The sequence below is a fragment of the Carassius auratus genome, chromosome 41, assembly GCF_003368295.1.
Source record: "Carassius auratus strain Wakin chromosome 41, ASM336829v1, whole genome shotgun sequence".
Taxonomy (NCBI): Eukaryota; Metazoa; Chordata; class Actinopteri; order Cypriniformes; family Cyprinidae; genus Carassius; species Carassius auratus.
In genome coordinates this window covers 13,904,607-13,920,877 of record NC_039283.1, presented here as the reverse complement: position 1 = coordinate 13,920,877, position 16,271 = coordinate 13,904,607, and the positions used below count along the sequence as shown (strand labels likewise).

Here is a 16,271-nt window from a genome sequence, read left to right as displayed (position 1 = left end):
GCACTTATTTTCACTGACAAATTGCTTGAAAAAGACAAAAGAAGAAACAGATTGTAAGAGTTTTAGGCCCTATTTTGTGCATATTTATTGGAAAATGACAACTGTATTTCATTCTCAAGCAGAGTTTGACTAGATTCTTATCATAGTTTACGTTATGCATTTGAATTTCAGGTTTTCACATGACGTGACAATTTAAATTCTTATATCCGATTTGTATTGATAACAAAATAATTTAAGTGCACTCGTTTTTGTAAGATGTGTTTTGGTATTGCATATACATAATTATCTTGCAATGGGGCTTTGGGAAAGACTATTAGTTAGCTAACTGATTAAAGCGATGAAGCTAGCACTTCTTTTAGGGTTTCAGAATATCCTTTGTCTTTTTAATTATATTAGAAATGTCTTATCAGTTTATTGCAGTCTTCCCAAATAAGTCCTTTCTCGCCTGTCCTACATCAGAACATGCTTGAGGGTGGTTGATCATTTCTCCTAACCTTTGTCCGGGGTATTTCATTGATTGTGTCAGTTTTGTTTAGATGATTATGTTATACTCGTTTGCATTCAGATAAAAGCACACTCTGAAGTTAAGTTTGTTCAGGTGATTCAATATGAGGACAGGAAACTATTTATAATAGCATATACAATCCAAAATGATCAATTAAACTCAAGCATTTTCGATTACAAAGAAAATGCTTCATATTTCGAAATATGCTTCCAATATTGCTTAATCATCACTTAAACTATTTTGATTTTAAATTAAAGAAAGGTTTATACCAAAAATATAAAAAACGAAACATACTTTGAAAGGCTTTGCACAAACAGAACAAAAAATATCTAAAAGGAGCATATTATTAAAGTTTAAAAACATGCATTGTTCAGGGTGTCCAATTTATCTTTCGTAATGTGCAAATGTGTCATCTGCGCTCCACTGTTTTTTTACAGCTTTTTCTGAGAACATTCTGTGTTACGTAAGCTGTTGATGACATTACTGTGTATGGACACACTCCTACTTGTTCGCCCCTCCCCCTTCGATCTCACCCTTTCTTGTGTCTTTACCTGAGAAAACAGTCACACCCAGCGTCTTCAACTCCACCAATCACAGCACAGATGTGTTCACTTCCTGTTTCTGTGAGAGAGAAGCATGCAGTGCCAGTGAGGGTGAGGTGAGTGAAAGGCTGAATTAACTGGAGCAAGCTATATCGCAATCACTGTGGGTCTATTGAGTTCCTGAGAAGTGAAGAAAAGCTGCATGTGAGCTTGAACAGACGGTAACTTTTGGACTCCTCTTAAAGAAAGTGCTGGAGGGGGAAAGTAAAAGGAAAACAGAAACAGAAGGAGGGGAGGAAGATAAGTGTCAATCTGTTCAAACTTGTTTGGGAATTTGAGAAGGGCGGGAGGAGGAGGGGACGAAAGAGAGAGAGAGAGGAACACTGTGAGAATCTTTTTTTCTTACATGAACACATTAAGTAGGACAGAGGCAAGCTGGATAATTAAGTCAGTGTTTTCAGTAGAGCATTTGTCTCACTAAACTTTGGTTCTCTTAATGGGCAAACACTGATATGTGGGATGTCTAAGAGTTGTGCAGTTCCTGCCAGCTTCACTTTGTCAATAAAGCAAAGAAAAACTTGGAAAAAGACAGAGAAGCGTCCCCCAAGACACTTTTCAGGTGAGTCCTCTGCATTATTCCCCAAACTTCTCATTCTTTCCTTTTTGATTTAACTTTAGTAAAAACCAAACAATTCTTGTAAACAAACATGTCCACGTAATAGGCAATATTGCCATTGTCATGCTTGAGAATATATTTCTGTTTAAGCTATTCACCGCAGTCGTTTTCTACTGAATTTGGTCATGTTAATTTGTTGTGCGTCATGATTCACTACATCTTGACACGAGTCAGCTACGTTGAAGACTTGCCCCTTAATAGTGCTTCCCTTAGTGCTTTGGCTATTCATTGGCATGAATTACTTGAAGTGCCTCTGAACACAAAACAAGAATAGCACAGGGCAGAGGTTGGTTGAACTGCATTCTTGAACTGAACTTTTTATTTTGCTGAACTGACAACTATCAACTGTATATGCATATCAACTGTATGCATGTATATATAAGTATGTTATAGTATGCCAGTTCTGTCATGAATTTTAAGAGTAGTAGATAAATAAAAAAAAAAATAATAATAATGGCAATGTGTATTATGCATACCAGAAAATTTGACTGAATATAAAGTGACATGTTTGACGAACAGTATATTTGTCTTGTGTTGCTATAATTTATCTGGTGGAGTATAGTGCAAGAAACACCAAGGTCATGACTTCAATTGTCTGAGAATAAAAATCTGATAAAATGTATACTTTGAATCCATCCAAGTCACTTCAGATAAGCTATTCTGCCAAATTAATTAATGGTAGACATTTGACTTTGACACATTGAGAGAGAGAGAGAGAGAGAGAGAGAGAGAGAGAACGTTAGTCACAATTGTCTAGGCTGCGAAGACATATACCTGACATGTTTCAACAAGATACTCCACAGTTTTAAAGATTTTCCAGAATATGTTTGACAGCTTTCCTCTTTGGAATATGAATTTTATATTGTTGCTTTATTTGTTGATTTCCTTTATAGGTTATCTATGTTGCCATGGAAACCAGTCAAATTAATCAGGCCATCCAATACACTGTGCAGGTACAGTCCTCTTAAGGCGCACCAGGTTGTCAATCAAGTGCAAACTGTTATCTTGAGGTAATTGGTCAAGGGGACCTAGGTGAAGAAGAGACTGGAAACACTAAAAGATGGACAGAACAAGAGAAAAAGAAGTGGAACCAGACTCATGTGATGGGATTAGGGAGAGGGTGAGATTTCTTGCAACCAGAAAAAGAGATGGAGAGATGGACTGGAAAGAAAGACAGAGGCGGAGAAATGGAGATCGACATGTAAATGGAAGCTCATCGATGTCAGAGCAGGCTGAATATGGAGGTCAAGACAATGAAAGGAGAAAAGGGGACACTTTTCCTAGGATGACAAAACCAACCAGAGTGAGAGACAGAAGGATACCTAATCCAGATTATGAAAGAGAATGTGACATGGGAAAACCGAAGGACAGGGTGTATAAAAATGAAAGAGATAAGGAAAGGAGGTGTTACGGAGACATGGACATGCAGGGGAAAGAGAAATTGCGAGATACAGGGAGGAGTTGAGGAAAAATGAAATGAAAAGGCTTATAAAGGAGGAGCCAGATAGACCAAGGGAACGAGTGAAGGAGTTTGATTCAGGAATGAGAGGAAGAAGGAGAGAAAGTTATCCAGGGGTCAGTGACCTTCCAGGCATGAGGGAAAGAGAGACAGACAGAGACAGACATCAACAAAGAGACAGAGAGGGCAGATATTATCCTCGACTCATGGAAAGAGGGACAGACAACTTTTCAGATAAGGAAAAGAGGACTGAAAGACAGAGAGAAGGAGAGAGAACTGAGAGACAGAGAGAGGGAGAAAGATCTAGGAAAAGAGATACAAAAAGCGAAGGAGACAGTGATGGAGACAGGGGTAAGGAAAGGAAGAGAGAAGAAGATGCTAAACATAGACACAAACACTACAAGAGTGAAGGAGACAGTGACGCAGAGCAAAGGCTAGACAGAGTTAGAGAGAGAGACAGATGTAGAGAGAGAGAGTCCGAGGGATGGCGAGACATGGCAATGCCCAGAGAAAGAGATTATCGGGAGAAAGGTTATCATGATCCAAAATGGGTCAATTTGGATCGACTCAGAGAGACAGATAAACCAAGAGACAGAACAAGAGACTCCAAAGAGAAAAGAACAGACAGAGATGCTTACTTATTCGCAACTGAAAGAGAAAGGTATAGAGATAGAGAAAGGATAAGAGAGAGGTATAGGTATACTGAAAGAGAGATTGACGAGAGGGAGAGGTGGAGGAAAGACAGAGTGACAAAGTGTGGACACAGTAGTGGAGAGCTGATTTCAGGAACTGATATTGAGACTGAAAAAAGGGGGCAATGAGAGATAAACGTGAGGACAGAGACAGAGAAAACACATATGAGACTGATATAGAAAGATTGAAGGGAAGAACTAAGGAAGAGCAGGAAGTAATGAATAAACTGACGGAAGGAGAGAAGAGTGAAATCTTTGCTGCCGAGGAAGCAGTTACAAAGAAACCTAAAAACTGGATAAGGCAAATGTGGCTGGAACCTCGTAGTGAGAAAAAAGAATCAGGGAACTCAGAGAGAGAGATAGCAAGAGAGAGATACATTCAAAGATACACAGAGAGCATGATAACTAGAAATGAAGAAGAGCCTAAGTTAAGCAAAGCAAGCAAGAGCAAAATTATTGAGGATAAGTATAGAGAACTTGAGAGGGCTGGGGAGTTTTTGTTGGAAGAGGACATGACTTCTGATAAAGAGGACATGGATCCAGAGTGGCAGGTGAACAGAGAGAATGTGGCCAATAACATGGAAGATAATGACAGAGATGAACCGATAAGCAACAATAGATATGACTACTTGGAGGATGTTAAAGGAAGTGAGGGAGAGTCAAAGGCAGAGAAGAAAAGAAAGATGGCAGTAGATGATGGATTTGTAACGGTCTCCAGAGGAGGGGATGGAGAGGAAGAGGATTCTGAAGACTGCAAAGAATTCTGGGAAGGTGGAGTTCCCGAAACGGTCTCTGGACACTCAGTAAATGTTCATGACAGAGAAATTGGGGCAGATGAAGAAATGGAAAACCAAACAGTGAATGAAAGCGCAGATTGTATGGCTCCAAAAGGACCCGTAAGAGTCTTTTGTGTGATTGGTCAGACCCTTCCCAATTCACAAACCAAAGAGAATTTATACATACATCCCACTGTTGAAGAGGCAGCCGATCAGCATTCAGGTCATAACATGGACAACCAAGGAGAAATATGCACTGTAAAATGAAGCATTTAAAAGGGTTGAACATTGTGAGCAGGACATTGAAAGAGTGATGGATGACCTCAGTCTTTCTTCTAATGAGGAAAAAGGGGAGGGTGCAGGAAGTAATGACCAGGCAACAGAGGGTGTAACATCACTGGAAGGCCAAATGATTCCTCCTAGTGAGCGATCAGAACAAGAAAACCAAATTTTTCTACCAGAGCCTTTTGAAACTTCAGGTCCATGCAAGGATAATGGTCATGGGGCTACAGAGACTCATAGTGAAGCCACGATGCAAAGAGGAGAAGAAGAACCTACCGGAGACACGGTGGAGTATTTAGGTTTAGATGACTCATGGGGCACACCTGGGGAACGAAAGCGATGCTCTACTGCCCCTCACCTTCAATGGGCCAAGAACGTGGTGAGTGAGATCCTGGGTCAAAAGTCAGCGGACACAGAAAATACAAAAGGTAGTGTGACACACATAGACATTCAAACCAACACACAAACAGGGGGTGCAAGAGAAATGGACAAATCAAGGAAAGAGGAAGAAATAATTGAGGGAGGAGAAGAACAGCAGAGAGGGATAGAGAGAGAGTTGAATGAGAAATGTGACTGGCTGGATCCTAGTTCTAACCAGCACAACCAGGCTTCCTCAGAAGGAGAGGCAGAGGAGATGGTAGTAGAAGTATCTAAGAATAAAGATAGTATTGAGAAGGTTGTTCTAAGCTCTAGTAGTTTTCATGATTTGGGGAATGAAGCTCGCATGAGGAGGCGAGGGTTCCGAAAGTCAGCGGAAAAAAACAAAGAAGAGGAAGAGGATGAGGAAGAGGGAGAAGGAGCTGGAAGGGATCGAAGGACAAGAATATTCAACAACTCAGGTGAGAGGAGGACTAATATAGGAAGGTTAAATCGGACTTTTTTTTTTTTTGCTCCCCTAAGTTCCACTCTCGTGATAAGAGAACTAAATGTGTCTTGAGAGATCTATTGAACCTGTCCAATCAAAGTTAAAATGCCAGTGGTGTAATGTCATGTAGAGAGTCTGAATGTGCTTATGCAAGAATGTAACACAGAATTCCATGAGTCATCTTCTCCTATATAAGTGTCAATATGGGTGTTAAAATGGTTTATTTTCTTGTTATGCAATTGAGATGCATCATTATCTCTAGGGTATCCAGGACTGTAATACATGTTTTTGAATAGTACATGGATGAAAAGTCCTACCCTACAATTTTTTCCTTGTTGAATATGCTTTATGTTCAAGTTGATTATGTTTAAATTCTCCATAGACACTAAAGAATGAAGAGAGCATGAAACATCCCAGCAATTTTTATTGTTTTGCTTAACAGTTGTCATTCATATCGACGGAGTTTAACATAATTAGTCAATGATAGATTTAACAACAAGAGATAAACATACTGTAAATGATATTATGGACAATCTTAAAATTATTTAATCAGTTTATTTACCCTTCTACAGTAATATATGATAGTAAATATTTTCATCCAAAAAATAATCATTTTTAAGAGACCATTCTCAGGACTTTAAAGAAATGTGAAACCACACACACACAAAAAAAAAAGAAAGAAAAAAAACAGAAGACTTTTAGGTTCTCATACCACAGTAGTAACTAAAAATGTATTCCCCCAGCTTTTTGGTAGTCTTATTTTAATAGCTCGGAAGCTCCAGAGGGCTCCTGAGGATTCTTGTGGGGGTTGGAGTCATGACCCGCCGAAGACTCCTTAAACAGCACAATTTCTTGGAAGAGAGAGAATTTTGAGCTGCCAGATTTCCTTTGTTTCACCACCCATTCTTACTCATTCATAACCAGTCCTCCCCCAGCACATTTCCAAGTTGTTTTTTCATCATATTTTTAATTGCGTTAGGGTTATTATTTATTGCCACATTTTCTTCAGAGCTATTGCTAATTGCTCCACTCCCAGATATCTTACAGTCTAGTCTATCTTCTTATTTATCCACTGGAAAGCTTAAGGCACTTCTCTTGTGTACGGCTTGTGTATGGCGGTGTAGAATCATCCCCAAATGGTTTGCTTGAGATGATGTGCTACTTATCTTGGTTAAAGGAAGCTTAAGTTGTAAAAACAAAAAACATTGTGATGTGTGCTGATTTTGCTGTGTTTTGTTTGTATAGATGATAAAGAGGATACATTGTGTTTAACCAGGAGTGAAACGGATATAAGGTATGAAAACCAATATTCCAAAAAACGGTTTATAAACTTTTACTACAATAAAACCATGGTTAATTTTTGCAAGGGGTTCCATATTCAAAAACACAACCAAACCTTGTCTCCTCATTATAAATGTTTTCCATGTAAAGACATACATTTTACTTTTGAAATTTTAAAATCATGTATACACATCACATGACGACTCCAGATGTATTAACCTTAAAAAGAGCTGTTATTATTTTACATAATATATGTATATAATATATTGCTTTATACTGCAGGCACACTGCAAGGTTTAAAGTGACTGACATTTTAGACAGCTCAATTTATGCGCTATGATTCCAGTTTATAACTGCTAATATCTGAATTAATGGGTTTTTAGGACATTAATATAATTCAATTTGAAAATTAAATTTGTTTTTAAGTTATATCTCCGATAAGGAGGTATATCTCAAAGAACAAAAAATGGGAAAGATAGCATGACGATAGCAAGCTTTTCAGTTTGACTTCATAATGTTTATATATTATATGCATTCAGTGACCACTGGCAGACTTACAAATGGCCATTATATCACAGATCTCATTCGCTCTCTCTCTCCTTATTTCTTTTAGGAACTGTGGGAGGACAAAAAAGAGGAATTCTAAATTCTTTAGTAAGTCTTTGTATTATCTTTATCTGGAACACATTGCTGATCTTTGTACATGGCTATAACAGACAAAAAAGTTCTGTTTTAAAATGTTTAAAATTCATGAAAACATTACTAAGACAAATAAAATTCCCAGTTATAAAAATCCCCATTACACACACATACTTCTGTACACATGGTAGTGTACACAATATGCCTGTAAATATATGAAATACATGGTTCTTAATACATGGGTAGTTACAGCCCTGATGTGAGCAGGTAAAGTTTTGTCATTCCTGACTGTGCTTCTTCTAGTCCTTCAGGCACAGAACAGGTTTGTGCTTGCACATCACTCCGAACTGCAGATAAACAGCTGCAAATGCTCACTTGAAAATGCTTTTGTGGATGTTCATGCTTGCACATCTGATTTTTGCCCTGTTGATTCACTGACCTGTACTTGTTTTTATTCCTTCTGACTTGATCTCTGTCTGACCTCTAGTAATTATCTCTAATTTAAAGATTTTCAACTGGCAGTAAGACTGGCTTAGCCTTTTTTCTGCCTTTTTCTGTTGTATGTAATGAGATATGATTTGATAGTTTAATTTTATTATTAACTATGGATTTTATGGTTAGTTTAATGTTATTTTAAAGTCATGCATAGTTAAAGGAAAACCATTTTTTATTGTCTTATTAAAGTTTTAAAGGAAAGTGATACACTATTTGTTGATCTTAATGCAAGGTCTACTTTTTTTTTTTTTTAATCTTGCCAAATTATCCAGATGCCAGCATAGACAAATTGCACTTATCCTTAAAAACCATGAACAAAACTACCCTAGGTTAAAATTAAATACGGAATCACTTGCAGTGAGAGTAAACATGGTTGTTTTCTGTTTTTTGATTTTTTTGTGTGTGTGTGCAAATGATTGGTTGCTTATGTAGTTTATGCTAATATTAATTAATGCCATTGCTTGATATCAAATACATTTGTTTACTTTTGAGTTTTTTTATCCATGGTAAAATCTGGATCTAACTGTCTCTTTCTCTTGTAGACTCTCAGTTGTATCAGGAATACAGCGAGGTGGTCCAGAACAGAGAGATCCAGCTGTCTCATTCCGATTCTCTATCAATGAGTGCATCTTCCTCTCCAAATCATTCCCCTAAACTATCACGCAGACCTCTCCCACCTCTCCCTCAGGTCTTTCTACACCCCACTCTGTCCAACTCCTTTAAAAGTCTTGATGTGCCTCCGCAATCCGTAAACAGACCCCCATCCCCTCGCCTGTCCATCTCTGCTTCCTCAACCTCACTATGGCAGGATCTCCTCGGAGTGAGGAACAGCCCAGACTTGGAGGAACTTACTGAGGATGAGAGGCGTCTGCAGGAGGTAGAATTATTATTCAGTTGTCCCCCACTTAACATTGCATACAACACCTACCTACCGCTTTTCTACTGGGGCTGGTGCCGGAGCTGGAGCTAGAGCTGGAGCCGATGAGCCGAGCTTGGCCAGGAGTGGTACTCATTCAGAACCAGCTCGTGTTTCCAGTGCCAGGTGGCCGGATTTTTTGAGTGGAAATGCGCAGACTGGTTCCCATTTGGGCTCTGGCTCTGGCACCAGCCCCGGTGGAAAAGGGGTAACAGTGAATGTCATTGTACTAAATAATAACATTTCAAACCAAGTGCCATTTATTTGAAATAAACCCGCTCAAGCTCACTTTTCAACCAAACATTTCACAATAATAAAACTTGAGAGGAACTATCATCTCCTACATCCACTAAAAAGTATGTTGATGGAAAAAAAAATGAAGAAAAAAAAATCAGTAACGGTAGGATGCTTTGTGAAGTATAAAGATAATGCCAATTGTGAGAAAAGTCACTGTAAAGTCAAAATTAAACAAATTAATTAATGCAAGATTTAAAGTGAGATTTTGAGATAATTGGAAGATGTAAACAACGTGAGAGATAAAACTGCAGCTGAGAAAATATATGATATAGTCTCAGTTGCAGGTAACAGTCTCCACTGCAGGATTTGAAGTCTCATTTTTAGCTCGAAAGGAACACTGCAACATATATACTGTATTTTCCGGACTATAAGTGAGACTTTTTTTCATAGTTTGGCTGGTCCTGCAACTTAAAGTCAGGTGCGACTTATTTATCAAAATTAATTTGACATGAACCAAGAGAAATAAACTAAGACAACTGAACCAATAGAAAACATTACCGTCTAGAGGGCGCTCTATGCTGCTCAGTGCTCCTGTAGTCTACATTGAAAACACAGAGCGCCCTCTTGCGGTTGTACACGGTAATGTTTTCTCTTGGTTCTTGGTACTAAATGAATGCGACTTACAGTCCAGTGCGACTTGTATATGTTTTTTTCCTCGTGATGACGTATATTTGGACTGATGCGACTTATACTCAGATGCGACTTATAGTCCGAAAAATACGGTAATTGCAATTTAGGTTGAGAACAGAAACCGGATTTGATGGTATGATTTGTCTTGCAATAAACAGATGTTGTGCTTCAAAAGATTTGCTTTTAGTAATAAGAACAGCTTCATGAAGAGTCTCTGTCTTTTTCAGGTGAGGTTTGAGGTCGTGACCTCTGAGGCATCATACTGCCGCAGTTTGGACATCGTAGTTGAGAACTTCGTCATGTCCAAACAGCTCAACTTTATCCTGTCTTCACAAGACAAAAACTGGCTGTTCTCCAGGCTAAATGACGTTAGAGCCATCAGTCACAGGTTAGAATCATCAAACATACAGAATTACGAAAGAAAAATGCTGCTAACGCCATAAGAAATAACTTTAAGTTAGATATATGTATGAAATCTTCACATCCAATCATGTTCTGGTTTAGATTTGACAACATCATGGAGTCTTTCCTAAAACGACTTCTCTTACATCTGAATTATGTCAATAACATATGCTTCTTTTCATTCAGTTTTCTGTCTAAGCTGGAGGAAGCAGTGGAGAAGGACATAATGCGCTTTACTGTCTGTGACATCATTATCAAACACTGTCCACGATTCCGAAATGTGTATGTGCCATACCTTACCAACCAATCATATCAGGACAAGACGTATCAAAGACTAATGTGAGTATTTGTCTGCACTCATCGGAAGCGGAAAAGTGCTTTTCCTATTTTATTTTTGTCCATATGATTTATTTTCCATTCTCCCATCTCTCATAGGGAGGAGAGTCAAGAATTCCGCAGAGTTGTGGAAAATTTAGAGCGCAACCCGGTTTGTCAACGACTGCCTCTACGGTCTTTCCTCATTCTGCCATTTCAAAGAATCACACGCCTGAAATTGCTTGTGCAGGTACCGTTGTCTTCTGTCATTTTCTGCCATGCATATTTGTTTAATGTCACATTCTCTAACTTTCCTTGAAGTTCTTCCCCTTGACTTCGACATCTGAAATTTGTGCCCTGCCTTCTTCAGCTATGCTGGAGTGTTGGCCAATAGTATATTAACATGATATTAGATGTCACTCTCTCCTATCACAATGAATATAGCATGCTGCATTTTAAATGCTCTCTGTTCTCTTGTCTTTGTTGGTAGAATATTGTAAAGAGAACTGCTCCAAAAACCAAGGATGAAGCACAGGCCATTAAGGCCATGAAACTACTTGAGAAGGTGAGACTTCTCTTTATGTATTTGGAGCAATGTAGTTATATCACCCAAATCTTGGAATGTCACCCACGCATTGGAATTTCTTATCAGTTTTCACTCTCACCGCTGTCCAATGTTTCCTTGCTTCTTAACAGATGATCCAGGACAGTAATGAAAGTATCTCTCAAATGAAGAACATTGAGTCACTTGTGACCCTCAATGCCAAAGTTGACTTTGAGTGCAGGGTGAGCATGACTAATTATACTGTATGCCATCTAAATAATAATCAAAATGTATAATGACTTATTTTGTGTCTCTTAGACTCTTCCATTGATCAGCCAGTCCCGCAGACTGGTACGAGAGGGACCTGTGACTGAACTGAGAGACTTTTCTATAAAAGACAGGGAAGAAGAGAGGAATGTTTATATGCACCTTTTCAATGACTATCTCCTGGTCTCTTTGCGGAAAGAGTATGTTTGGCTCTCTTTACGTCCATCGTTGAGAAAAACCTGATTGTATTTATTATTTATTTTAATGTAAATGATCCTATGTTTTATGGTGCGATTAAAGCATAACTTCCTGTTTTGCAGAGGGGGCAGGTTTACAGTTATCGACCATGCACCTGTGTCCGAGCTGCGGGTTGAGAACTGCAAGTTCAAACTGCATTCCTTAAAAAGAAACCTGTTCCATCTGCACATGCCACAAAAAGCCCTGCTCTTGCGGACAGATACACAGTAAGTATGTCATTGTGTATGTGTAAATATGAGTCAAAAGCTGTTCATCTTGTAAACATGCAATGGCTGTAGGGTGAGCCACCTTCCAACAGAGTTTAACTCTAGTCTTAATTAAACACACTTGGACTAGCTTTTGAGTATCATTGGACACTTCCAGGCAGGTGTGTTGGAGCTAAACTCTGCAGGACATTGGCTCTCCAGGAGCCGGATTGGACACCCCTGATGTAGTGTTTTCCCATTTACAAGATTTTAACAGCACAGATTGATTTCAGCCACTCAGTCTTATGTTTTGCAGTCTGGTTGTGCAGAATAGTGTGTTAAATGAATCTATACCCATCTCTCATTTTGCATCATCTCTCAGAGCCAATAAACTGCGCTGGATCTCAGCACTCTCTCGACCTTATCCTGAGATCGACTTCAGTGAAGTTCAGGGTAAGAGCACTTCCTGCTTTAAAAGGATCTGTAGAGTCAAAGTAAATATTCTAATGCTCATCATTTAAAATGTTCTCTTGTTCCATCTGCAGACTTTCCACAAATGCAGTGCATCAGAGCCTTTGTTGCACAGCAGCCAGATGAGCTAAGTTTAGAGAAAGCTGATGTTCTATTAGTTCACCAGCAGAGCACTGATGGTGAGTTAAGCCCAATCACATGAACACAAGGAAAGACACAATTTATTGATTTATATCGCAATACATGAGATCTCTTCAGTTTTGTTAATCTATTACTTTTCCTATTTAATTTTTAACAAAAAACATTGGTAAATTATCAATTTAGGAGTCTTAGACCTTTCCAACGATATATATAGTTTGTCAAGATTAGATTAGGATTGAATTGTAATATAGTGAAGTACACGTAGATGTCCCTTCAAGGGGACGGGTGATGGTTAACAGGTTTTAATCACTTACCCCCATGTCGTTCCAAACCCATAAAAGCTTTGTTCGTCTTCAGAAAACAATTTCAGAAATTTTGGATGAAAACTGGGAGGCTTATGGCTGTCCCATAGACTGCCAAGTAAATTACACTGTCGAAGTCCAGAAAAGTATGAAAAGTATGAAAAGCATAATCAGAATAGTCCATCTGCTATCAGTGGATCAACCGTAATGTTATGAAGCGACGAGAATACTTTTTATATGCAAAAAAAAACAAAAAGAACAACTTTATTCAACAATTCCTTTGTCAACAGTCTCCTCCGTGTCTCTCTCACATCACTCAAACAGCCTAAGCTCTTCTGTGTCAGCCGCGCCACAAGGATGCGCTGTTTTCTTTCAAATCAGAGCATAAATGCATATAGAAACAGCGCATCCTTGTGGCGCAGCTCACAGTTTGAGTGATGTGGAGAGACACAGAAGAGACTGCTGACAAAGGAATTGTTTAGTAAAGTCAATAAATCTTCTGTTTATTCAGCTGCAGCGATTAAGCATTTCCTGGATTTCTTCTTCGGGCATATTTGGATTTTCAGCGCGAGAGCATCCTCTGGTCTTTGAAAGGATATTTACTGCTGTTCACAAAACCGTGCTTCACTGGAAGATATGCATGACTATCTCTGCTTCTGTCGAATCACGATTTATTGCCTTTGCAATTAATTGTGCAGTCCTAGTGGTCGTTTTTCTTGATAAAGCGACATCAACTACTGGCCTAGCAGGCATTATACAGCGTTTTTAGTCCTGATTACAGATTCGTGTAAACGGGCAATAGTTTTGACAACATTCATGCCCTTATGTGAAACTTTTCCAGAATGCAAAGGAAAAACTTCTTTTTCGTTTTTAATACAGTCATTGTGTAAATGTACAATGTGTAAAAAGTCTGTGTTTATCAACCTTGGTCCTCAGTAACCCAAGAAGAACATAATATCAGGTGTTTGAGTATCTACTAGTGCACTAAAGAGTTGAATCAAGCATGTTTGATTAGGGAGACCTAAAAAATGTTCAGCGTTGGGAGTTTTCCAGGACCAGGATTGGGAATCCCTGTTCTAGGTCTGTAGAAAAGGGGTGGTCCAAACCTGCAACTGGAGGGCCACATTCTTGTTCCAACACACTTCCCTGGAAGTTGCTTGTGACCCTGAATGCCTAGATTAGCTAGTTGTGGTATTTGTAATTAGGGCTGGAGCTAAATTCTGGTGGAAGGTGACCCTCCAGTAGCAGGATTGGACAATACCAATTTAGGATGTATGCCAATAGTCTGAATCGGTTGGATTTGGCTCTGAATCAAGACTTTTTGTCACTTGCCTTGAGGGTTCTTCTGTCATCAGATGTCAAATTCATGTGACTCTTTCAAGGTTAAGAACAATTCGGTTATTAAGTGATGACGTAAGAAGCGCTGTTTCCGGGTCCAAGCCTCAACTCGCTTCACTTGAGAATACGACCTCAGCAGCCGTTTATGAGCTCTGTTTATTCATATTAATAATTTAAGCTAAACGCTTTCAAACGTACGTTATACACTACAGTTTCCGTGCTCACAGCATCCCAAACACGAATTATTTTTATATGTTTTTATTTATATTTATATCTGGGACTTCGGTATGGAGTTAAAGGTTAAGATTATAACTCTTTTCGCTAGTATTCTATCACATTGTGATTTTTATATTAGCACCTTTTGTTGTTTTCTCGTGGTAACTGATAGAGCGTTTGGACACGGAAGCGCTGCTATGTGACGTCAGACTTAACAAGCGAATATTCCGGCTGGATGTTCCAGCTACACCTGAATAGACTCTGTATTCATTATTTGAACCAGTATTATTAACGATGCACACATAGAGGTTTTTTAAGATTGATAACCATGCTACCATGACTAGGGCATTTCACTCCTAGTTGGCAAAGTTTATGTAAACAGACATATTTTCCCACATACTGTATAGAGTTGTATTACTAATTAAGTTTCCTTATAGTACTGATAAATGAACTCTACTAGTTAGCAAATGTCTCTAAGCAACAAGTTCCTAGTAGATACTAATGCTGTTATGTCACAAGCTGAATTCAAGAATTGCTAATGGATGTTTTGACAACTTTAGGGCAAAAACTCATTCAAGATTCTCTTCTTTTTATTCAGGTTGGGTGGAAGGGACTCGTCTGTCAGACAGACAACGTGGTTGGGCCCCAGTATCTCACCTGGAGACAATAGTCAGTGACAAAGCAAGAAAGCGCAACCTGCTGGACACCGTGAAAATTGCTACAGCGGCAATGTGAAGCGATCAATGTTCTCAAGTGGACTTTTTCAACCACTATTTTTTAGTATTACTTTAAAGTCTTATGCAAAAAGGTCTTCAAGAACTTCAAGGGTTTATGTCTTAACTTCATGGGAAGTTTCTATTTATTTTGTGTGTACACCTAAGCTGATAAGGGTGATGTGGGTGTTATGGCCTCGCCCATGTCAGGGTACTACTCCACACCCTGCGAAAGAGTCTGGTAAGATGCTGTATTAAGGCAACTGAACTCTTTAGATATCCCATGGACGAAAATGGACCTTGCAATTTGTGCAAATACAGCCTGCTCCAACTGAGCTTCCATGCACCTTCCATAGTTTTTATATAAGACTCTTTTATGAATTGGAAGTGGGGAGTCACTCCTGGGCAGAAGTATGGACTACAGTTTGTTGTCCTTATAATGAGCTAGCTGTCTAGCTGAGGAACCAAGAAATCTGGATATAGGACACCTGCAGCAAAACTACTTGTTCTGTGTTATATATAAACATCAGGTCCCCTTCAGTGTGGCGTATAAATGCTGTCAGACTGCAGCCTCGTGGGAATTCCGTTTGAAGAGGAGATATTGTTGTGCACCAGGACACACGATGCAAAGGACAAAACTATTACCAATTCGCAAAAACTTGGACTTTAACACAGTGCAAATTTTATTTAGGATCATGAATTAAGGATGGCGACTTTATAAGACCAAAAGGTTTACAATACCCAAGGTTGTCTACAATGTACATAATGTAGGTTTTTAACATAAAAGCTAAAAGTATTGTTTTCATGGAATAATTCCATCTCTGCTTATAACTGTAATTTGCCTTCAAAATAAACAGATAGTTAGTTTACTGAAAGAACATTTAATGGTTTAGCAGATAGGGTTTTTAGTTTTATCAAGAGCACTTTTACTGTAGGAATTATGGGAAGGCCATTAGGTAGCAAGACCTTAAAAAAGAAGAATCAGAATGAAAGCGTAAAGTGGCACAGGATTCAGTAGGAAATAAATACTTAGTGTGATTTACAACACGAAGAATTAATGAACA

The 16,271-nt window shown here is 38.7% G+C and overlaps 1 protein-coding gene across 4 annotated transcripts; it reads left to right on the top strand.

The window, feature by feature from the left end:
- The first annotated feature begins 1,090 nt into the window (after positions 1–1,090).
- On the top strand, positions 1,091–16,045 carry LOC113060135 (rho guanine nucleotide exchange factor 5-like). Of its 4 annotated transcripts, none has more exons than XM_026228987.1 (16): positions 1,091–1,163; positions 1,576–1,666; positions 2,617–5,771; positions 7,043–7,091; positions 7,692–7,732; positions 8,755–9,089; positions 10,283–10,443; positions 10,644–10,796; positions 10,893–11,022; positions 11,263–11,337; positions 11,469–11,558; positions 11,635–11,783; positions 11,904–12,047; positions 12,409–12,479; positions 12,572–12,676; positions 15,093–16,045. In XM_026228987.1, the coding sequence occupies exons 3-16, from the start codon at positions 4,964–4,966 to the stop codon at positions 15,227–15,229; spliced, it is 2,448 nt and encodes an 815-aa protein (XP_026084772.1). In that variant the 5' UTR covers positions 1,091–1,163; positions 1,576–1,666; positions 2,617–4,963; the 3' UTR covers positions 15,230–16,045. The 4 variants fall into 4 exon arrangements, with proteins under 4 accessions (XP_026084772.1, XP_026084771.1, XP_026084770.1 ...); XM_026228986.1 differs by lacking the exon at positions 1,091–1,163 and adding an exon at positions 1,170–1,432; XM_026228985.1 differs by lacking the exon at positions 1,091–1,163 and having other exon boundaries at positions 1,170–1,666.
- The last annotated feature ends 226 nt before the right edge of the window (positions 16,046–16,271 follow it).